The 24,665-nt window shown below is 38.0% G+C and overlaps 1 protein-coding gene across 4 annotated transcripts in view; it reads left to right on the top strand.

The window, feature by feature from the left end:
- LOC149173443 (SUPPRESSOR OF GAMMA RESPONSE 1-like) overlaps nt 1-24,665 on the top strand; it is a 106,511-nt gene that overhangs the window by 37,082 nt on the left and 44,764 nt on the right. For 3 of the 4 annotated variants that reach the window (XM_089424612.1, XM_089424609.1, XM_089424610.1), the window contains exon 2: nt 5,491-5,623. In XM_089424612.1, coding sequence (XP_089280738.1) covers nt 5,491-5,623 — 133 coding nt within the window. Of the gene's footprint in view, nt 1-5,010; nt 5,359-5,490; nt 5,624-24,665 lie in introns of those variants that run through there. The other variant, XM_089424611.1, reaches the window with a different exon arrangement.

Genomic DNA, 24,665 nt, shown 5'->3' with positions numbered 1-24,665 from the left:
TCCTGCAGTTTTTGAACTGCTGCCCTCTTCATTGTTGTTGACAGTTCTGCCTCTGCCAAAAGACTGTCCTCTTCCTCTGCCAGATCCACGTCCTCTTCTGGCATTCTGCTTTCTGGCGATCTTTTCTTCTGCCTTCAAAGCACTTTGATAGGCTTCCTCTATGGACTTGGGGGAAAGAATACTAATCTCATCTAGTATCTCCATCTGTAAGCCATTCACAAACCTTGCTGTCTTTTCTGGGGTATCTTCAACATAACCTGCTCGCAGGTTCACTCTGTAGAATTCTTCTGTATACTCCTTCACAGTCATTGCTCTTTGCTTCAGGTTCTGCACCTGCCTATACAGAGCAATCTGATAATCTTTGGGTAGAAACTTACTCTTCATCTTGGCAATCATCCTGTTCCACTTTTTGATCAATGGTTTATTTGACCTTCTCCTTTCTGCCTGCACACTGTCCCACCACAGTGCTGCATGTCCCTTCAGTTTGGTGGCTGCAAACCTGACCTTCTTATCTTCACTGATTTCTTCACACTCGAAATATTTATCCAGCTCACTAATCCAGTCCAACAATACCTCCGTAGATAAACTGCCATCATAATTCGAAAGCTTTGGCTTTGGCTTGCTACTTGCCAACAAAACTGATCTCAATAATTTTATCTTTGGTCCCTCTTTGTCTGACCCTTTCGTCGTGGCTGCAACTTCTTCTTCACTATCATCACCACCTTCTGGATCCCTATGCCTCCCTGCTTCCACTACTGCCAATTGGGCACTTAGGATCTTGATTTCTTCTCGCAGCCCTTCATCGGCTACTCTCCTGATAGCTCTACCTCGACCTCTTCTTCCTACTTCCATTTTTTTCTTTTGAGAAAAGACCCTGCTCTGATACCAAAATTTGATGGCGATCCCGAGACAATTGCGTGGCAAGACTTACGTGGCAGTTGGCCCGTCCTTGGTCCTTCTCGTGCTAGCACACATCGAGGTTTGGTGAGGGTTTATGGCGCCTTCAATGCGCATCCGGCCCGAGGTTGGTCTCGTTTTGTGTGAGCACGACGTCTATGGTATGGCTCGACTTGGGCTCATTTGCGTTGTTGTTTGTTTGAGTTATGCTTCCATTCCTCTGTGGCTCGTCTAGTTCGGTTCTGGAAGAAGATGGGTCTCTGTTGCCCACTATCCTCTTAGTTCTTCTCTGGTTCTGGTCATCAATCATTTGTTAGTTATATGAATGTTTTTTATTGGACCTAGTGGCTGCTGTACACCTGGTTTTCTGTGGAGGTCTCAGGTTTGGTTTGTCATTCTGGGTATGCCTTATTTCGACTGTCTGTGAACGATTCTTTTACAACTTGCAGGTGATGTTTTCTAACTGGGTTTTGGTTGCATTTCATAGGCCCTCTGCCTGTTACTCTCGTCGATGGCTTGGTTGCTTATTTGACAGGTAAAAACCCTGTTCCAATTCCACTGTTTCGCCTTCCTGTAGTTTTTATTAACGGCCTTACTCCTGGTGAGCAGGCTGTGGTATCATGGCACTTCGGTCGTTGGTTGTGCTCAGGTTGGGGTTTCAACTCGTGGCTCGGTTGTGGAGTCCGACCTCCCCTTCAGGTATTCGTCGTGGGTCAAGTTCCTTGTTTTTTCTCTGGTGTTGTTGTGTGCTATATAGCCATGCTTGCTCTCTGACAATCTTCTTGTCACTGTGCAGATATCCCTCTCCTCTTTACTATGGTTGAAAGGGGCTGGCTCTCGGGGATGAAACGCTGTGGTCTCGTCCTTGAAGATTTGGGTCCGATGTGCTTAAATCGCGTAGGGTCCTTCCTTGATTGCGCTCTGCGGTTGCATTTTGGTTTCGGGCTATAGTTGTTTAATCCTTAGGGTTTCAGTGTGTTGGTCTGTCGATACTTGGTTGCCTCTTGTGCAAGGAGCCCATCTTGTCGATTTTGTTTTCTGTTCTAGGAATATGTTTTGGCCTTTTGCTGTTGGTTGTCGTGTCTGTTGTTTCATCTGTGTACTGCTTTGGTCTATCTGGGTTATGGAAACCCTCCTCGGCCTATCTCGTTTGTATGAAGGATTGTTGGTTATTTTTTTGAGGGCCCTGTGTCTTGAGGCCTGAGTGGAATCTGGAAGTTCTATCCTGTACTTCCGTGGACCTAATGATTATATACATATACTGTAAATTTCTAATTTAAATCAAATAGTATGTATTTGGTAATGTACTTGGATGGTTTGGCTCTGTCGTATTTGATCCTTTCAGTCTCTGTGTGCAGTTTGAATGTTAATCACACAATTTGTTGTTTAATTGCTATGCATAGTAATTTATACTTGTTGCTTCTGAAACAATGAATACCTGTAAGCTTTCTTTAAATTCATAAAAAAAAAAAATTGTTCAGAGTTATGCTTTCTTTCCTTTTTTTCATCTAGATGGCAGCCACCCCACTTTTGATTCTGGGTTGCCTATTTATATTTGCTGGCAGCCTCATACTGTTGAGGAACCAACCTCAATTACATTATAGTTATTTTCCAGTTTCATTTAGTTTCATTTCTAACTTACTTTAAACAAGTTCTATGCTAACTACTGTTCAGTTTATAAATCCTCTTTGCCTAGGTGCAGAGCTTATATTTTATAGATCAGTTTTGCTTTTCGATTTTATGACAATGGCATTCTTACTTCCACTCCAGTTTATCACTTAAGCACTGAGCAAGTGTCATGACCTATTAAACTTATCTTATGTTTCAAGTTTATTTTATTATAAATAAAATTTTAAATTAATTTTGTGATGGATTGTTTCTGGTTGGATTAATTAAAAAAACTGACTTGGATATGGGCTCCTCGTCCATTATAATATCTTTACTAGATTCATAGGTGTTTAAAAAATCCATTTTTAAATTTAACTTCACGCTGGATTGTTTCTGGTTGTATTAATTAAAAAGCTTACTTGGGTATGGACTCCTCGTCTTCGTTCATAGGTGTTTCTAAAATCTATCTTATATCCCATTCCAAATGGGATAGGGATGATTCAAAATTTTAAGATAAAGAAAGTAGATCCCTATAAATTGGTGATAGAAATATGTAAAAATAATATATTTAAAATAAAATCTTTGCCGGGATTTGTTCATTTACTTATAAATTCTTCTCCTTCTGGGATTTGTTCATGTAATTGAAAGTCAGTTTTTGATGATTCTTAAATTTCTCATTGGTCCATTCCTCATGTTTATCCGGAAATGGAATGGTTGGCACATAGACAGGAGTAACAACTTCCTCGCCCATGTTGGAGTTTCCTCGCTAGATCCAATAGCCTCTCTTGCTAGATTGATCTTGGCTACTACTTCTTCCCATTTTGTATGTCATCTCACTAGTTGCAAGACCTGGTTGTGTTTCTAAAATCTATCTTATATCCCATTCCAAATGGGATAGGGATGATTCAAAATTTTAAGATAAAGAAAGTAGATCACTATAAATTGGTGATAGAAATATGTTAAAATAATATATTTAAAATAAAATCTTTGCCGGGATTTTTTCATGTAATTGAAAGTCAGTTTTTGATGATTCTTAAATTTCACATTTGTCCATTCCTCATGTTTATCCGGAAATGGAATGGTTGGCGCATAGACAGGAGTAACAACTTCCTCGCCCATGTTGGAGTTTCCTCGCTAGATCCAATAGCTTCTCTTGCTAGATTGATCTTGGCTACTACTTCTTCCCATTTTGTATGTCATCTCACTAGTTGCAAGATCTTTGAGGTCCCAAGGTCTACTTGGCAAATGAATACAAGTGCTTTTTCTGATTGTGTGGTGGTTTTCTTGCTAGATACAAAAATCTGTATTTCTGGTTGACATCTGTGATTATTCCCATAGAGAGCTAGAAACCTTCGCATCTTGCTCCTTTTTCGTGTTTCAATGGCAAAGGTGCTTTTTTATTATTATTAGTAATGGTATTGTTAAGATCCAGGATCTCCTCCTTGGGTGTCTGTGTTTGCACAACGTGGTATTGCTCAGTGGCACTCTGCCACTTGGTAGGTCTTTGATTGCCCCGCTTTTGGGCATGAAGCCTTTTGGACTTTTGGTTAGCGTGGAGGGTTGTCACATGCCTTACTTTGAAACATGATCTACACTAAAAGGCAGTTTGCTCGTAATCGAGATTTTGTATCCAGAGATAATATTTAGCTTTTGGGCTGGGTCTCTTGCAAATTTGCAATCCGACTTCAGAAAGTCTATGTCTACGCAGATCTTTGAAAAAGTGGGGATAGGCCTCTTCACTATTACACGGTGGTGAAAAGGAAACCTAACAGGGTGTTGAAAATTAAACTTAATTAATCTTTCCTTGTTTGTTCTTAATGATTCAAACATTAAAAGTTAAGAACCCACCACAATGGTGAAAGGAAGTGCTTCTGCTGTGGGGTTGAAAATAGGGTACCGAATTTTATCTTCTTAATTTTTACATTTAACCTTTTATATTAAAAGAGATGAGATTGTTAATTTTACAATTTAAAATAAATTTATTTCATATTTATTTAATTAAAAATTATTTAATATATATATATTTTTTTCTTATAATGAGGTAGTGCATTTGGTACGGTTAATCTTTATCCACATGTATTCAAATCTCATGAGCAATGATCATGTCAACACTGTTAGTTGACAAACTTGTGAATAAAAAACCCACATAATTCCTTTTGCTTTTCTAATTTTATTATTCACATTGCCGTATTTTGTTATTTCTAATCTCACTTCAAAAATATGTTGCGTATTTAAATTTAGACCCAAAATTCTATATTTCTAATTTGATTTTTTTCGAAATTTTAATTAGTTTTTTGGTAAATGATTTGTACCAATGCTTATTTCAAGTCCATTAATGTAACTGTCGGAGTACATTATTTTTTGTGAATCATCTTTGTTTTTCTGTTTTACAAAGGTATGTAATCATTACACATCCGCTTCAATGAGCGCATTAAACAAATGTATGTAATCATTACACATCCGCTTCTATGAGCATTAAACAAAGGCATGTAATCATTACACATCCGCTTCTATGAGCATTACACGTTTATTTGAACACCTTTGTGGTGGCTAAATGCCAACTGAGATTGGAATTTGGTCATTCGCCACCATTTTGATTTGGTTTCTAAAACTAGGTCGGGATGTTTGTTGGGTAAAACTCCCACAACCTTCCATGTCTACTGAAACATGAGAGTTTTGTCTGCAATACAATGAAAATTAAAATTCCACTTGAGCACCTATATAGTTGCTTATGAGTTTGGCATAAAACAATCTTCAACGTCTCTGTGATGGTAAAATATCCAGCTTAAAACTGCTTTCTAGGAGTTGGCTTCGAATAATTTATGGCGACCAAGTTTGCATACAAATTGCTTGGTATATTTAAATGCTGTTTTCGTATTTGTTTTAATGCATAGCCAATGTAACTGGTTTTCAAAATTTGCACTTGTTTATGTTCTATTATGCTCCATAAAAGGGAGTCTAACAATCTCTTTTCTGTGAATGCAGACCATGGATTACTGATGGTAGGAGAATCGCAATGAAAATAAGAAATCCAACACAACTTCTCGAAAACGAGAACGGGAGAAATGATGTCAGGATAGCTTGCCCCAATTGCGATTATGAAATTGACAATAGCCATGTACTACACTGAGCACTCTACTTGCTGATGGCAATGGTTTTTGAATAACGATGCTTGTTCATCATTGACGTTATTTTCCTTATTTCAATCATTTGATGAAATAGCTTTACGAAGAGGTCTCTTAACTAGCTTGAGTACGAGTCTATCTTGTCAACAGTAAATTATCTATTTTGTGATGTAAATTTAGAATACCGAGGTAAGGGGATTAATCAACTATGTTGTGCTTTTTATAGAGTAAAAGGGCATTGCTTGATCTTTTAAATATGGCCAATTATTGACAAAATAAACTTCAATGCCATAAAATGACAGTATAAGACTATAAGTAGCTTCAGTCATTCACAAACATATATTCTTACATGGAGTGCAAGTAAACAACTCCAATTCTATACATTTAGTGACATAATAGATCACAAATACTAGTTTCAAATCATTCATCTCGTTCTCGAATCGTCAGTTTTGCCAAATTGATTAAATAAATCACAGTTTGAAACTTGTTGGGTGAGGTCGCTTTACAACAAGGATATAAGCTTTTAGTGTTAGTTTGACTATGAAATTCCACCAGAGTTATATGTGGCTATTTGAGATTATTATTAGTTTGATATAACTTCTTTGTTTGGGCTCACGGATAATGATGAGGGTTGCAAATTTAACTGCTCGCATTTCTCTTTCAACATTGAGGAAAATGTAAGTGGCATGCAGATTTTGAAAATGTTTTGATTCACCTCAACGCTATTGCCTATCTCGATTTGCTCGTTTCAATAGTTTTTAATATTTATATTATAACTATTCAAATTTGATTGAGAATATTTTTAACTTAAGCAGAAAACTACAAATTTCAATTTCCATCCCCTATAAATGGCCTATCTAATGCAATTCTCTAAGTTCATTTAGAGTTGCTTAGGGAGATGAATTATGTTCTTTAGTTCCAATACCGAATCTTGCATCTTTTTCTCTTAGAAATATCCACTTATGCCTAAGAGTAAGATTGGCTTTCCAACCTATTGTAACCATAGTGTTGTACATAGATCCTCTCTATCATTGGAAATATCCGCTTATGCCTAAGAGTAAGATTGGCTTTCCAACCTATTGTAACCATAGTGTTGTACATAGATCCTCTCTATCATTGGAAATATCCGCTTATGCCTAAGAGTAAGATTGGCTTTCCAACCTATTGTAACCATAGTGTTGTACATAGAATATTCATCATGACTATCCATACCAAAAGCAACCGTGTCCAAACTACCACCACACATAGAGTGCTTAGTTGCCCAACTTTTAGAGGACTTAGTGAACTACAAAAGATGTACATCAAAATTTCCACACGCAAGATAACAAAATTGAGAGTTGTTTGTAGACCAATTAGATAATCGAGACTTGTTATTGGTTGTGATGATAGTGTTTTGCCATTGGGCAACTTGGAGGTTCCTCATCCTCTAATAAGATCTAAATTGAGGTCTCAACATCGATGGGCTCTTCGAAATTTTGTCTTATCATAACCGACTTGGGCTAGGATGGTTATCATATTGAGCTCGTCAAGCTTCTAGGGGAGGATAATTTTTTGTGGTTGAATTTGGTCTACATGTTCCCATGGGATCACTTATTGTAGGTTAGTCTTGTTTGAAATAATAATTTTTTTTGATAGATAGCACCATTTGACTCTGGCTAGAATTGGAATTATAATTTTTTTTAAAACCCCAGGAAATTGATAACTTGTTACAGTACATTGGGCCAGGCCTAGGGTTAAACCAATTTCTTGCCACTACAACTCAAGAGTATATCCAAATATTTGCAACAGATATGCCAATAACTTATGACTTAGCAAGGGTCGAAATGTTTGAAGACACATCCACAACGAGGGGCCCCACTCTTAGGTGCATCCACCTCTCTAGTATTATCGCAATGGGTCAAATGTCTCATTAGGGATTTGAACCTAGGTGTGGAGAGTGCTAGAACTAACTCCCAACAATTTGAGCTATTACAATATTGTAATTATAAGTCCCCAAAAGAGACATTTGTCTATTAAGGTATCTTGTTTGAATTACATTCCAAATACTCACCCCTTTGAGAAGAGGATTTTGTTTGATTATAAGTTTTGTTGGTGCATTGATAATGTAATTTGATCTCTAAATTTTACTCTAAAGCTTTGGATCCTTTAACATCTTTTAGTACAACTTAGCCTCAAAAAATTTGTTTGCCACATCTTTTAGCACCCTTTAGGTGTTGTGACTTTTCAATAGTTTCTATCATTCCTTGCCATAGAAAGTTACCTCGAATTTGTCTATATTGCATGGGACACATCCCCACCTTTAAAACCCATCTTTCCGTTGTTTCGACATTTGGGGATTTTGGAACTTTAAACATTCCAGAATGCTTAAGGACTTTGTTGGGTGCATGAGGTCTTTTAGGGGAAGTTCTAGGAAAAATTTAGGAAAATTTTAAGGGATCATCCACATGTCCCTCATGTTGTAGCTTTCCGATTGGGTTAAATAATGGTTGAGTAGATGAAACCTCTTTAAACAATATTGCTCAAGGTTAGTTGCAATCATGTTACTATTTTGTGCAATATAATAATGGTGTTACTTAGACATTGGGTTAGAAATTTTTGCAAGTTTCACCCAATCCTAAAGTAGTGTGTCACTGTGTACAATTTGCTTGACTTCTTTTAGTTATATTTATTGATGGAGATATCAATCAACATTTGCTTTGAATAGAATTGGGAGGAATAAGGCTAGGAGTGATTGGAGTCATGGACCATAAGCTTTTGATGGTTTCTCGTGGAATTAGAATGGAATGTTTAATCAATGTTGGTTTATTACATTTGCAAATCTCAACCTTGATTTGATTCTCACCTCGAAGTGTAACCTTTCGAGACTTGTCGTTGGTGATTATATAAGTGTAGGTTGCAATTTGTTTTATATTTATATTTTTATATATGTATATAATTTTTTTTCCAAGGAAAACCTTGTGGGGAAACCTAAGGGACGCTTCCCCACATTCATTGATGACATCCCTAGTAAACTTTTTGACATAGACTAGTGCACCTAATTGAGGGGATTTGAGCTGAGCACTTGTTCGCTTGGAACTAGTGAAATGTTTGGCAACATTGGTCACAGTTGATTGAGTTGACCCCTTGGGCATTTCTTGTTTTTATATATATAGATAGATATTATTGTTGTCTCCTGAAAAAATTGAGGATGTGCTTTAATTAATCCAAATCTTTGTTCCCTTGTACCCTTGTTTTGTTATTCTGAAAATTTATTCTATTTTTGTCCATTTTAGCAAGAATTGAAGTTGGAGCTATGATGATAAGGCTTTTGTAGAATAGATGAGATAAGATAATTTCATTAATGACCATAAATAACCCAAAAAAATAGGTCAATGGGACTAAAAAACAACCAGTATTAACAAACCATGGAAGTGCCAAGGGTACTCTTGATGAGAAAATAAAAATGTTAGCAAGAAGTTAATGTAAATATAAAAAAGATAAGGGATTGGGTGCGCTGTTAAGGCACTCTTAGATGTTAAGTCACTGATTCAATTCCCCACCCTATTCAGGTGTTATTCTTGGACATGACCATGATGTAGCCTCACCAATGCCAAATTTACACAAAAATAGATTTTGATAAGAATTTAGTAAAAGTTAGGGTGCTAAACAAGTATTGGTCGATTTTTCCACATTAAAAGTTGGTTCCCCTTTATAGTCTTGTGGAAACAAGTTTGTTGGCAATTGAAGTGGAGGATGTGGATGGTTTCATTGATATGGTATTTCGTGTGTTTAAAGTCGGGGTGTTTGAATGATACTTGTTCCTAGTAAGCATTGAGATAGGTAGGAAGGAGGAATAACCCAAAAAAATATGTCAATGGTACTGAAAAACAACCAATAATAACAAACAATGGAAGTGCTAAGGGTACTCTTGATGAAAGAATAAAAATGTTAGCAAGTAAGAAGGTAAAGTAAATATAAAAAAGATAAGGGACTTTGTCATTAAGTATGATGTAGAAGTGTAGGATGAATGCTCACTCCCTTTGCTTTGCTAGGCGCCTCTATTGTTGCCTTAATCATTGTGAGGTTTGAGAAGGTCTAGCTAGGTGATCCTAAGAAGAAACCATATGCAACAAATAGAAATTCTTTAAACATGTGATGTCATTGAGAAGAATCTAGTAATAGAAGTTAGGGTGCTAGAGAAGTATTGGTTGATTGTTGGTTCCACTCTATAGTCTTGTGGAAGCAAGTTTGTTGGTAATTGAAGTGGAGGATTTGGATGGTTTCACTAATATGGTATTGTGTGTGTCTAAAGTCAGGGTGTTTGAATGATACTTGTTCCTAGTAAGCATTGAGATTAGTAGGAAGGAGGAAATCTACAAAATGGGATTGGGCTAGCTGGACCATGTGATATGTATTGTTTGTGTGGAAGCACCTACTACCCCCAATATTTGAGGGAATGCTTTGTTTCTTAATTTTTTTGAGGAGTTTCAATGCAAGTTGAATAACACACTTTTCCTTTGATGTGAGTTCCATCTTTACCTTCCAAAGTTTAGCAATCCTTTCTATAATTTTGGTTTAGGGTGTCTTTTGTTTGGACTTGTTTTTAATCTTGTAGATTTTCCTCACCTTTTGGTCTTGGGGTTGATTGTGCTTTGCACTAGTCATTTTTGGATCAAATATTATGATGATGAAAAACCTCCCTTTTGGACTGTTAGATGTGTTAAATATTGAATGACTTTGTTACTCTATTATTTACAAGTTTTTGGGGTTATGGATGGTTGGACGAGTTGTTTTGTGCCTTTGGTCGCCAAGGTGGTGGATTTACAACGTTTGCCATTGGTATCTTGTAATAGTTTGGGTCAAATGTCATGATGACGAAAAACTCTTTGGACCTCTAATAATATGAAAAATTGAAGTCATAATGGCTTCTTTGCTCCCAAAGTTTTGCACTCGTTGCATTGTATAAAGTTTTGGGCTTGTAGATGGTTGGAGGGTTTGTTTGTTCCTTTTCTCCCCAAGGTGGTGGCAAATGTCTAATCTCTACCACTATTGTATCCCATAATATTTCATGTCCGCAAATGCTTTGAGGAGCCTTGCTAAATATTCAAATGTATAGAAAGGTATGTTTGTCTAAGCAAGTTGCATTCTTTTGAAAGAACAAACTTGAAGGTACCATGAATGCAAGAAAATTAACTAGATGGCACTGACTCAACAAAGGAGATGGTCTCAATAGGACATGTCACAATCCTAAAAGATGCCACATCATTATGATGATGTCAACATGGATAATGGGGTAGGGATGTGGACAAGTTAGGTATTGATGCATGACCATATTACATCCACAAGTTACAAGTGAGGGAATAAGTGGCAACTTCATGTTAAGCCATATGATAGGAGGATTGAGCTTGACATGTTAACGCTCTCAAGGTTTTCATGAAAATTTCTAGGTGTCAGAACCCACACCCCATGGGAATTCCAATTGCATTGTGTAATTTTTTGAGCTCATGGATTGTTGGACTTGGAAATGATGTCTTTACTTAACTCTATTATGGAGGTTAGTTGTTTGATCAAGTTGCGTTACGTAAGTTTTCAAGGTTTTGGATTGTTGGGTAATTGAATGTTAGAACCTAAATTCTTCTTTTGGTTGGGCCATTCAACTTTCTAACTTGAACTCTCCTTTTGGATGACATATGTTTGCTTGAGTTCATGGATTGTTGGAGTGGGAAAGGGCGCCTTTACTTACCTGTATTCTAAAAGTTAGATGTTTGATCAAGGGTGCATTACATAAATATTCAAAGTTCTGGATTGTTGGGTAATTGAACTTTAGAACCTCAACTCTCCTTTTAGATGCCATATGATTGACATGTTAATGTCCTCAAGGTTTTCATGAAAATTTCTAGGTGTTGGAGTGCACACCCCATGGGAATTCAAATTGCATTGCATAATCTTTTGAGTTCATGGATTTTTGGAGTTGGAAAGGGTGCCTCTACTTGCCTCTATTCCAAAGGTTAGTTGTTTGATTAATGTGCATTACATAAAACTTCAAAGTTTTGTATTGTTGGGTAATTGAACTTTGGGACCTAAACTCTCCTTTTGGATGCCATATGCTTGCTTAAGCTACAATTGATAAAATTTTTAGATCCACAAGCCGTTGTTTGTGTTCACAATACTTTAGGGATGCTTATGAAACATTTGAATGCACAAAGGGGTTAGCAAATTTGAGCAAGTGGTACCAAATTGAAAGCACAAATTTGAAAGTGTTGTGTGTGCACGAATACCAAGTAGGTTGTACCAAATTGAAAGGACAAATTTGAAAGAATTGTTGTGTGCACAGACAACAAGTAGATGACATTGGCTTGATAGAGGAGTTGATATTAGTATAACATGTGGTAGCCTCAAAATATGTCATATACTATGTTGATGTCGAGATAGACCAAGAGTGTTGACATGAGATTCCATGGCATCAATAGGGTACAAGTCAAGGGGACAAGTGGAAGCTTTAGGTTATGCCATTTGGCAATAGGATTGAGCTCGACAAAGGGAGTTCTTAAGGTTTTTGTAAAATTTATGTGTTGGGACTTTAGACCTGCTATCCACAATTTTGTCAATAGTCTGAAGAAGCAGTGTACAAATCTTTTCAAGAATCAAAGTCATTAGCCAACATAAATATATTGTCAGGCCAGGAGGTAACTCCTCAAAACGAATTGTGTTTTTGCATTAAGGTTGATCATAGATATATACATGGAGGGAGAGACTCCCAGTGTCTCTTAATATTCCAATCCTCCTTATTTTCTATTTACACTATTTTACATGGATTTACCTAATCCCAAAGATTAGGTGTCAACATTCCCCCCTTTAATTTGAAGGGATGTCGGTGAGTCCAAGCATCGTTCTAAATCTTTCGAACTTTTCTCTTCCAAGTGCTTTGGTGAAGATGTTTGCAATTTGCTCATTTGTGGAACAATGGCGTAGGTGAATTGTTTTGGCCTCAACATGATGTCGAATCAGATGGTATTTTGTATTGATATGCTTTGTTCGATAATGGAACTTTGGGTTTTTGGCCAACTTTATTGTAGAAGTGTTGTCAATCATGAGAGGAGTTGAATATGCACTTGTTTCTCCTGCAAATCTGCCAGAATTTTCCTGAGCCACACAATTTCCTTTGTTGCTTTAGCTGCTGCCACAAATTCTGCCTCTATTGTGGAATTTGCCAGAATTGATTGTTTGCGTGACCTCTAGGAGACATCTCATGATCCAAGACTCATAGCATTAACCTGAAGTAGATACCCCTGTTTCCTTATCTCCATTGAAAGCTGAAGCAAAGTATCCAATCAAGCTGAAGTCACCCACCTGTGTATACTTAAGTCTAAAGTCTTGAGTTCCCTTCAAGTACTGTAAAACTCTTTTTGCAGCAGACCAATGTCCCTCACAAGGCTTTTGCATAAACCTGGAGAGGATTCCAACAACAAATGAAATGCCTGGTCTGGTTGTAGTTAGGTCGTTGAGACTTCCTACAAACTGTCTGTACTTTGTTGCATCCTCAAATTCTTTTCCTTCAGTGGATGTGAGCTTTAAGTTTTGTTCCATTAGAGTAGTCGAAGGATTGCACTTAGCTAGTTCAACAGATCTCCAACGTACTTCTTCTGAGAGAGGAATATAAACTTCGGATGTTGAGTTACTTCAATACCAAGATAGTAGTGAACATACCCCAAGTCTGTCATTTCAAAACCTTTCCTCAATTCCTTCTTTATGGATGCAATATAGCTCTCATTGTTCCTTGTCATCAAAATATCATCTACATACACCACAATATATACAACTGTTTTGCCAACTTTCTTGACAAACAAGGTTGCATCATCAAGATCATAATGTTTGAAGTTGGGTTTCAAAAGATGCTCAATTAACTTCTCGTACCAGGCTTGCGGTGCTTGCTTGAGGCCATACAAGGATTTTACAAGCTTGCATGTTTTATGTTCCCGACCCTTCACAATAAATCCTTTTGGTTGGGGCATAAAAACATTCTCTTTCAGATCTCCATTTAAGAAAGCAGTTTTTACATCCATTTGATGGACTTTCCAATTGTTCTGTGCTGCCAAGGCAAAGTGTGTCCGGATGGTAGCCCATTTTGCTGTGGGGGCAAAAGGCTCCTCATAGTCGACCCCCTTGCTTTTGTGCAAAACCTTTTGCCACAAGCTTGGCTTTGTGCTTATCAAATGAGCCATCAACTTTATATTTGTTCTTGTAGACCCACTTGCAGCCTATTGGTTTGGTTCCCAATGGAGGATCAACCAGCTTCCAGGTGCCATTATTTATCAAGGCATCATATTTTTTTTGCATTGCTTCTTTCCATTCATCATGAGAAGTGACTTCTTTGAAGGAAGTTGGTTCAAAATTTGTAGACAAATTCAGTTCACAATCATAAGAGACATCCATATCAACAGGGGAATTAGAATCGTCTACATCACCTCCATTCTGTCTGGTTGAGCTTCTTGTTCCTGTGTTTCCAACCTAATTAGAATGAACACTTTCCAGTGTCTTTGTCAGCCATTTTGGAGGACTTTTCTAAGATGGCCCAGGCTCCTCAGTGGGTGGAGCTTTATGTGGGGGAGAGAGTGCTTCAGAAGAAGATTCCACATATTGATCCAGCATAGGAATACCCCCTTCAAGATGTGGAATCTCATTATCAAATTCTTGAAAAGATTTTACATGCCCGAATCTATCCAAGCGATCAAGCTGCCGCTCAACAACATTGTTAGTCTTGGACGATTCAAGAAATATCACATCTCTAGACACTATAACTTCTTATTAACTTCATCACAAAGACGATATGCTTTGGAGGTACTTGAGTACCCTAAGGAGATACACTTGTGACTCCTTGCACCAAGTTTGTTTCTTTGTTCCTTAGGTATCAAGGCATAACAGGTGGAACCAAAGACCCTGAGATGCTTTACCGAAGGAATGTGGCCATACCATATTTCATAAGGAGTCTTGTTTCTAATAGCATTAGATGGACACCTATTCTTTATATACACAACATATAGAACAACATCAACCCAACACATCAGTTTAACATTCTTGAAAAACATCATCGAACGTACCATATTTAAAATTGCCTTGTTCATTCTTTCAGCTACTTTGTTCTGTTGGGGATTATAAGGCACAACTGTCTGATGTTTGATACCATGCTGGCGAAGATAGTTTTCAAATTCATTTGAAGTGTATTCTTTTCCATTGTCAGTGCGAATAGAGACAATATGAGATTGTGCATCATTTTCAATCCATGCATGAAAATTCTTGAATATTTCAAAAGCATCAAACTTGTTCTTCAATAAATAAACCCAACACATTCTGGTGTAGTAATCAATAAATGTCATCATATATTTATTACCATTTGCAGAAGGAACATATGCATTCGGCCACATAAATATGAATGAATGAGTTCAAGTTTTCTATGTGCTTAGGAATGAGAATCATGAAAATATTGTTTGATGTGCTTTCCTAATATACAAGCATCACATTGCTTACGTTTCTTAGGAATTGTAGGCAAACCAGTAACACCATTTTTCTTCAACAAACGAAGGCTGTCATAATTCAAGTGTCCAAATCTAGCATGCCGTAAAAGACTTGATGGAAATGTACCTTCATCATAGTGAGAATTGTATGAGAAGTTCTGTGCATGAGCAAAGGTTCCTTGCAGCTTCTGAACTCTTTCTTCTTCTATCCCCGTCATGACAAGTGAGTGATCTGATGCTTTTTTGGCCTCAACCTTGCCATCAAACATATGAATGGAGTGTCCTTGTTGATGGATGTGGACCAAAGACAACAAGTTTCTCCTTAGCTCCGGGAGATATAAAACATCCTGCAGAAGAAAGTCTGGAAGACCAGACAGTTTGAGCCTGATGGTGCCAAGCCCTGATGGCTTGAGTTTTGAATTGTCTGCAAAATATACTGCTCCATCAACATTGTCAGTGAATTCTTCAAAAAAATCTCTCTTAAAAGTCATGTGGCAAGTTGGTCCTGAATCAAGCAACCAATCGTCTTACCAAGAAGCAAGTGAAGCATTAAACAAGTCTTCAGTTACTCCATTATTATTACAATGTGCCACAACATAGTGAGCGGATTTGGGTGGTTTACCTTTCCCTTTGTCATTGGTTTAACAGTTGCCTTCATTTCTTTCCTGCTCAATTCTGTCCCAAGGCAACTTACATGTGGATGCATCATGTCCAACTCTATTGCAACATATGCAATGAAGATCAAACTTTTCTCCTTGGAACTCTTTACCCCCCTGCCTCTAAAATTCCTTCTTCCTCTTCCTCTTCGGCCACCTCTTCCTCTAGAAGAATCTCGTGCATGATTCTTCTCTCTATGTGCAAGACACATAACTTCTTCAGAAGACTGAGGACCTGTCTTCTTCCCAAACATCTTCTCTCTCTCAACAAACTTCTTTTCAAGGGATTCAAAGGTAATCTTCTTGAAATTTCCATTTGCTTGCAATGACTCAAGATAATGTGAATAGGTGGGATATGGTGTCGTGACATACGCTATGAGAGGAATGTCTTTTTCAACACTAGTGGTTTTTATATCATGCATAATGGATCTTACCTCTGATGCTAAGGCAAGAGGGTCATCATTTTTTAATTCAAGACTGAACAATTTAATCATCAATTGGACAACTTCAAGTTCAGAATGTGAGTCATACAATTCCTTCAGCTTCTTTAAGGCTTCAAAATCATTTGAAAATGGTGAAATATGGCGACTCACCTTTTCATTTACAGATGTTGCAATCAAGGCATAGGCCTTGCTGTTTTTGTTTTCCCAAATGGAAATCTCTTTATCTGAAGTGGGCTTTGTGAGAGTGTGTTTTATCTTCCTTGTCCATTCAGGATAGTTGGTGGCCTGGGTGCAGGCGATATAGACAAACGCCCAAATCCTGATATAATTTCCTGTAATTCTGGCTGAAACCCTTCTTTTATTCTCACTGGAGTATCAGTCACCTATTTCTAGGCTGACTGTTTATAAATACCCCTTTACCTTCAAAATCACCACTCTTTCCCTCTTAATCACCCCAACCCTTGTTAGCAGGAACAAATTTCACCATAAGGCCTCTTTTCCACTATCGGGACTATAATTCCATAGGAATTATAAAATGCACTATCAGAGGAGTTTTAAATGGAATTAACACGATTATGTATAAAATACACTATTGGCGGGTTGAAATCACCATAATGTGATTATACGTGGAAATACACTATCGATAGAGTTTCCTTGCCGAAATGTTATTCCACATGTAAATACACTATCGACAGACTTTTACAAAGGCCTATCTGGAATTGGTAATGGAACATACAAACCTATGTTTTGCTTCTTCCCTTTGCATATTGATAGATTTTACAAGTTCTTACATAGTTTTCCACATCAGACCTCATTTTTGGCCAGAAATAAAATCTGTTGAACTGTTCATAAGTTTTCTCTATACCAAAACTGCAAGTCCTCCACTATGTTTTTCTTTGATTAAATTCTCCTTCATAGAACAGTTTGGTATGCACAGCTGATTTCTCTTAAACAACAGTCCATCTTGTAAGAGATAATCCAACCACTTACTCCTATCCATCAAAGCAAGATTCTTACAAGTTTCAAATGCCTCTTTAAAATTTGAATCTGTCTCATATAATTCTTTAAGAAAATCAAAACCTAACACTTGAATTTGACTTTCTTGAAGTAATACATTACTCCTACTTAAGGCATTTGCAACTTTATTTGATTGGCCATTTATATGTTTCAAAATAAAATGGAAACCTTGAAGATACTCTACCCATTGAACATGTTTCTGGCTAAGCTTTCGCTGCTGCATAATAAACTGTAGTGCATGGTTATTTGAATAAAGTATGAACTCCTTTGACATTAGATAATGCCTCCATTTCTTCAATGATTGCACAACTGCATAGAACTCTTTATCATAAGAAGAATACTTATTTTTGGAATCATTTAGCTTTTCACTAAAATAGGCTATAGGTCTGTCTTCCTGACTTAAAACACCTCCAATTGCTTCTCCGCTGGCATCACACTTCACTTGGAATGGTTTACTAAAATCAGGTAGAACCAAAATAGGCTTTTCAGTGATTTTCTTCTTCAACAGCTGGAAATTCCTTTCTGCTTCAGCAGTCCATCTAAATGGTTGTTTGTCCTTCTTTATGGTCTCAATAATAGGTGCATTGATCTTACTAAAATTCTTTATGAATTTTCTATAAAAACTAGCAAGACCATGAAAACTTCTTACCTCAAAGACACTTTTAGGTGAAGGCCACTCCATGATTACCTTGATCTTCTCTGGATCCATCTTCAGCCCTTCAACAGAAATAACAAAACCCAAGTACACTAGCTCTTCTTTCATGAATGAACACTTCTTCAAATTCAGCAATAATTTCCCTCGCTGTAGCCTTTATAAGACATAATTCAGATTTCTCATGTGCTCCTCCTTAGACTTGCTGTACACTAATATATCGTCCAGATATACTATTACAAATTTACCAATGAATTCTTTAAGTATTTCATTCACGAGTCTCATAAACGTACTTGGTGCATTTGATAACCCAAAAAGCATTACTCTACACTCATACAATCCCTCATTTGTCTTAAAGGCAGTTTTGCACACATCCCTTTCTCTTATCCTTATCTGATGATATCCACTTTTAAGGTCTAATTTTGAAAAATACTTTGCTCCACTCAAACAATCCATTAAATCTTCAATTCTAGGTAAAGGAAACTGTACCTGGTTGTGATTTTATTGATGGCTCTTGAATCGGTACACATTCTCTAGCCTCCATCTTTCTTTGGACTCAACACTGTTGGTACTGCACAAGGACTCAAGCTTTCTCTGATCAGCCCTTTGTCAAGCAGTTCCCGAACTTGCTTCCTAACCTCTTCATTTTCTGTAGGAGTCATTCTGTAAGCTGCTTTGTTAGGTAGACTTGCTCCAGGAATCAAATTTATATGATGATTGATTCTTCTAATGGTGGCAACTCATTAGGTAAATCATCAACAATTATATCACAATAGTTGTCCAACATTTCTTGAATTTCAATGGGTAAATCAGAAACTTTAGTGGAAGTCATTATTACCTTGGGCTTGCAAATTATAGCAAAATTTACCCCATCCTCATCAATCTGCTGCAAGTATTCCTTTCCTCCCAGTAATAGAGTTTTTGGATCAGTCTTCTTTCTTGATGCATCTTCTTCTTCCATAGGCAACAATGTATGATTGATACCATCTTTACCAAACTTGTAGGTGTTTCTTTTTCCATCATGCATAGCTCCTCTGTCATATTGCCAAGGTCTTCCAAGCAATATGTGACACACATCCATTGGCATCACATCACATACAATTTTGTCCTTATATTTGCCCAACTGCAACTCTACTTCACACTGTTCATTCACTAACAGCTGATGTCCCTTTTGTAGCCATGACACCTTGTAAGGTGTTGGATGTTTCATTGTCTTCAGCTTCAATTTCTCCACCACCTCTGTAGAGACCAAATTATCAGTGCTGCCACTATCAATGATCATCTGACAGCATTTCCCTTGAACCTTACACACTATTCTGAACAAGGTCTTTCTTTGTGATGGTTCAGCTATCTCCTTTGTTGGCTTGAGCAAGACTTTATTGATTACCAAAGATTCTCCTCTCTTTGGTATATTTTCTTCTTCTGCCACTGCTGTTGTTGTTGCTTCTCCCTCAACTGGAGCAACAATTGCATTCCTCTGGCTTGTTCCTGCATTCTCTGGGCACTCAAAAGCTCTATGTCCCAATTTGTTACATCTGTAACATCTTACTTCTTTTCCTCTTCCTTTGCCTCCTCTTCCTCTAGAAAAACTCCCTCTGCCACTTGCATCACCATGCTGGGTTGAGTTGCTGCTAGCTCCATCTTTAGGTGCTGTAGATCTTTCTCTACCACCTTGACTTCCCCTTCCTCGGAAAGTACCTCTTCCTCTGGCAGAGTGTTTCCTCATGAGCTTTTCTTCAGCTTTCAGTACCATCTGATAAGCTTCCTTTACTGTTTTAGGAGACAATATACTTATCTCATCTTGAATGTCCATCCTAAGACCATTCACATACCTAGCCACCTTCTCATCTGTATCCTGAGTTTGTCTAGCTCTTATGCTTACCTTATAGAATTCCTTTGTGTATTCTTTCACTGTCATAGACCTCTGTCTAAGATTCTGCATTTGTCTGAACAAGGTTTGCTGATAATTACTTGGTAAAAACTTACCTCTTAGCTTTGCTACCATTCTACCCCAATTTTTGATTGGTTGCTTGCCAAGTCTGCGCCTTTCTGCCTGCACTCCATCCCACCAAAGTGCTGCATGGCCTTTTAGCTTGGTGACAACAAACTTTACTTTCTTCTTAGCTTCTGTTTCTTCGTAGTCAAAGAATTTCTCCATGTCATTAATCCAGTCTATCAATTCTTTTGGATTCAGTCCTCCTTCATATATTGAAACCTCAGTCTTTGGCCTAGCTGTGGATCTCAACACTGACTGGAAGAATCTCATCTCAGGAGTAACTATTATAGCTTCCTCCTCTTCTCCAGCTTCAACCTCAGGCTCACTAACATCCCCATCGTCTATATTTCTGTCTGTTGTTAATGCCTCTAATCTTGCTTGCATTTTTTGCATAGCTTCCATCACTTTAGCATTTGCAACTGGCCGTCTTTTTCTACCACGTCCTCTTCCAACTCTGAAAGCCATATTAGCTTTTCTTCTTCCACTTCTGAGATTCAATTCAGTGTCAAAACCTGGCTCTGATACCACTAATGGTGGCCTGGGTGCAGGCGATATAGACAAACGCCCAAATCCTGATATAATTTCCTCTAATTTTGGCTGAAACCTTTCTTCTATTCTCACTGGAGTATCAGTCACCACTCTTTCCCTCTTAATCACCCCAACCCTTGTTAGTGGGAACAAATTTCACAATAAGGCGTCTTTTCCACTATCGGGACTATAATTCCATAGGAATTATAAAATACACTATCGGAGGGGTTTTAAATGGAATTAACACGATTGTGTATAAAATACACTATCGGCGGGTTGAAATCACCATAATGTGATTATACGTGGAAATACACTATCGGCAGAGTTTCCCTGCCGAAATGTTATTCCACATGTAAATACACTATCGACGGACTTTTACAAAGGAAAGCGTTAACATATAAAATACATTATTAGCACAGTTTTTCTAAAGGGACGCGCTAGTACTCAAAGGCACTATTGGTGATCGTTATCGGCAGTTCCACATGGAACAGTATAATAATATAACGCTCCGATAACCCGATGCGATAACACGTGTATTGTCGGAAATCGCAATCGGCGATTCCGATACGCTAAGCTTTTCCCGTTAAAGGCTAGCAATGCGATAAGCCTTGCGGACCCAATATATTATTAAAGCCTCTCGCATAAGGTTTCGGGTCCGAAAGGCGCACTTCGGACTTCGGCACTTCAAAGGCTCATTCCTCCCTGCTTCAACTCAGTGATGCGATAATGGGGGCGGACCCGATAAGGGTATCAACCCTATTTGATAGAGTTTCAAGTCCGAAACTCAGTTCCGGCTAAGGTTTTTCACCATTTTCTTGTGTAAAACAGAGTTTTTGCCACGGAACTCAACAATGCATGTAAGGGAAACAGGCATGCCGATATGAAAGGAAATCACTCCAACAGGCTTAAATCTAAGTGTTAATAGGAAAACAAGGCCGAATCACCATTAATAAGGTTCAGAAGAAAAGAACTGAAACCAAATACACATACAAATACCAGTTAACAGCAAACAAACTTTTGATGCACAGAAAGGCTTTCGGAGGTCACCACGCCTCTGGGATCGACCAATACACAGAGAAAAACCCCTCTTCCTTTGGAAAAATATGTGATAAAGATATGCAGTCAAAATCCTATTACAATAACATTAAACTTACATATGTACTGGTTCATGTTAACAACTAGTTCCTAAAACAGGGGCTTTATTTAATACAACTACCAATTCTGCGAGACATCCTCCTCGAGAACCTCCACTATGCTTAACTAATCCTATCTGTTCAGCGAGGACATCCCCTCGAGAACCTCCACTATGGCTTAACTATTTAGTATTTATTATATCATGATTTATTCCTAGATTCTATCTCTAGGCTAAACTAGAAAAACATGGAAATTGATGGCTAAAGGATCCCACTTCTTTGCTTGTAGATTTTTTTGTGTTTTTGGAATAAGTTTGAAGATTTTCCCTCCAAGTCTCATGCTCCTGGATCAATAGTTCTCTTTTCTAGAGAGAACTACTCCAACAATTGATATTAGTGAATGCATTTTAAAATTTGTGTATTGTGTAAAAAATGTACTCTGTTGGCAATATATAGTAAAAAAAAAAATTGCACTTTGAGTGGTAATGTGTGTAAAAAAATCCACTTCTGGTGTATATATATATATATATATAGCAGAGTTGATATATGGGGGAGGGTTATATGGGGAAGGGGAGGTGAGGCAGACAACGTAACTGTGGTAATATAACTATGATATATTATGGCTGTCAGCCACCACAAAACATTACCAAAGGTAATACCATTCAACGTTACGTAATACCATTCATCGTATATTATGACTGTCGGAGTAATATGATACCAGAGGTGATATGATACCGGGGAGGAGTATACCAGTGGTGATACGATATTGGGGAGTATACCAGAGGTGATACGTAATTGCGTGAGCTATTTAACGTACGGGGGAAGGAGTGGTATGATGGTCGATATGTGGTATGGAGGAGGTAGTTTATGGGGCCACGATGGGTGGTATGCAATGGTATATCTCCCGTTGCACCACAAGCTCGACCGAGGGGAAGACCAATACATATGCCAATTGCAATGTTCTTACACCATCGTTCTTGCAACGTTCTTGCGGTGGTAACTGTGATAATTGATGCCGCAAGATGGACGAGAGGAGGACGGCGGTAAGGGAAAATCGGTGGTAAGAGACATTGGGAGAGGATAATTGAAGTGGCAGTATTAGTACGGCGTATGGTGGTTTGTAGCATTATATGTTACAACGGAAGGGGAGTCGATACAAACATACCAAATGGCTTGTAGACCAACCACAACACCTTCGACTTCAACGTGTTAACTATCGGAACAAATGGATCCCTCACACGCCATGTTCAAACTTTATTGAACCGTAATCACACATTCAACATCTCCGCAGTGAAGCACCACACTTATGAAACATGCGGTTACCTGTGGGTAAGAACGGGTGAACCGCATAGAACCCGTGGTCTTTACCCTTACACTACGGGTTTTGTACAAGACCCGAGTACTCGCATCAAACCCGTGGGTAGCCTATTAAACTCCTATCGGACCCCTATAAGACCCTCCGGGCATCAAAACACCCAAACTGTCTAGAAATTCGATTTTTTTTTTCTTTTTTGGAAATGAGGTGGAGGAAAAGGGAAATTGGAGGGGAAAAAAGCTTTATAAGCACCTCTCTCTTTTCCATTTCTCATTCACTTGTCATTTGTGTGTTTGACTAATTTGTGTGAATGTTGAAACTTGAGAGTGAATCTAAAGGAGCGTGAAGGAGCTGTTGAAGGAGGCTTCATCGGATCACACTAAGGTTCAGGTAGGCTTCATGAACCTAGTTAGAATGTTTTCCATGTATTTATTTTTTTGTTATGTTTGCAATTTTTGTTTGTTTGTTTGGGAATGCCTATGGCTGAGTTTCTCAGCCACATAGGGCCGTTGTGTGGCTGAGAAACTCATCAACACAGCGGCCCTGTGTGGCTGAGACCCACCCACACAACTAAAAAAATCTGCAAAAAAAAAAAATTAAAACCAAAAAAAAAATTAAATTTATTTCTTTTTCTTCCAGATTTTGTTACCATGCCACCAAAGGGTTACAGACAGTCTCGTGATTTGACATGGGCACATGGTCAATGAATCATTCTCGGTAATAACCACAATAACAAGTGCAATTATTGCAATGCCACAATGCATGTAGGCATAAATAGGCTGAAATACCACCTAGCCAGAATTCCTGGGCATGGTGTGGAATGTTCTCAAAGTTGCCCTGACGAAGTCACTATTGAAATGGTAGCTGCTTTGGAATCCATTAAAGAAACAAGTTCTAAGAGGGCAAGAAGGAAGGATGAGATTGTTGGGATAGGTAGATCTTCATCTTAGAGTGAAACACAGTTTCAAATTCCAGGTATTGGTAACTCCTCTTCAACTATTATGGCAAAGAAGAGTATAACCTCTTCTTTTTTCAGTCTTCGTACAACTCCAGGATCTCAACCAACCTTGGATAGTTCCAATGATAAGAAGAGGAAGGAGGTAGATATCGCAGTGAAGAGGTTTTGGTACCATAACATTCTTTCATTCAACTATGCAAAGTCTTATTTTTATCAGCCCATGGTGGATGCTATTGCATGTGTTGGCCTTGTATACAAAGCCCCATCTTATAATGCACTTAGGGGGAAAGAGCTAGATGAGGAGCTTGAGTGTGTCGAGGAACAATTGGGGAGCATTAAAAGCTCATGGAAGTTTACAGGTTGTACACTTATGTCTGATGGGTGGACAAATCAGAGGGGTAGAACAATAATAAATTTTGTTGTAGCTTGCCCTAAAGGAACCATGTTCCTAAAATCCATTGATGCATCTGCAAATGTAAACGATGCACATTTGATTTTTTCATTGTTGATTGATGTGGTGGAGGAAGTTGGGGTTGCAAACGTTGTCTAAGTAATCAAGGACAATGCAGCAAATTATGTGGCAGCTGGAAGGTTGCTTTGTGCCAAATATCCCACCATATTTTGGACTCCATGCGCTGACCATTACATAGACTTGATGCTAGAGGACATTGGGAAGTTGGAGTGGGTGCAAGGCCTTGTGCAAGAATGCAAGCATATTACCAAGTATATTATAATCATGCTTGGGTGTTGAACCTTATGAGGGAATTCACACAGGGTGGGCTTAGTCGCCCAACTGTCACATGGTTTGCTACAAAATTTCTTTCCCTCCAAAGCCTTTTGTATGAG

Source organism: Pinus tabuliformis, chromosome 4_2 (genome assembly GCF_031772625.1).
Source record: "Pinus tabuliformis cultivar Carrire ecotype Pingquan chromosome 4_2, CPIR1, whole genome shotgun sequence".
NCBI lineage: Eukaryota > Viridiplantae > Streptophyta > Pinopsida > Pinales > Pinaceae > Pinus > Pinus tabuliformis.
Note: the sequence above shows the minus strand (reverse complement) of the source record. Positions and strands in the feature narration are given on the sequence as shown.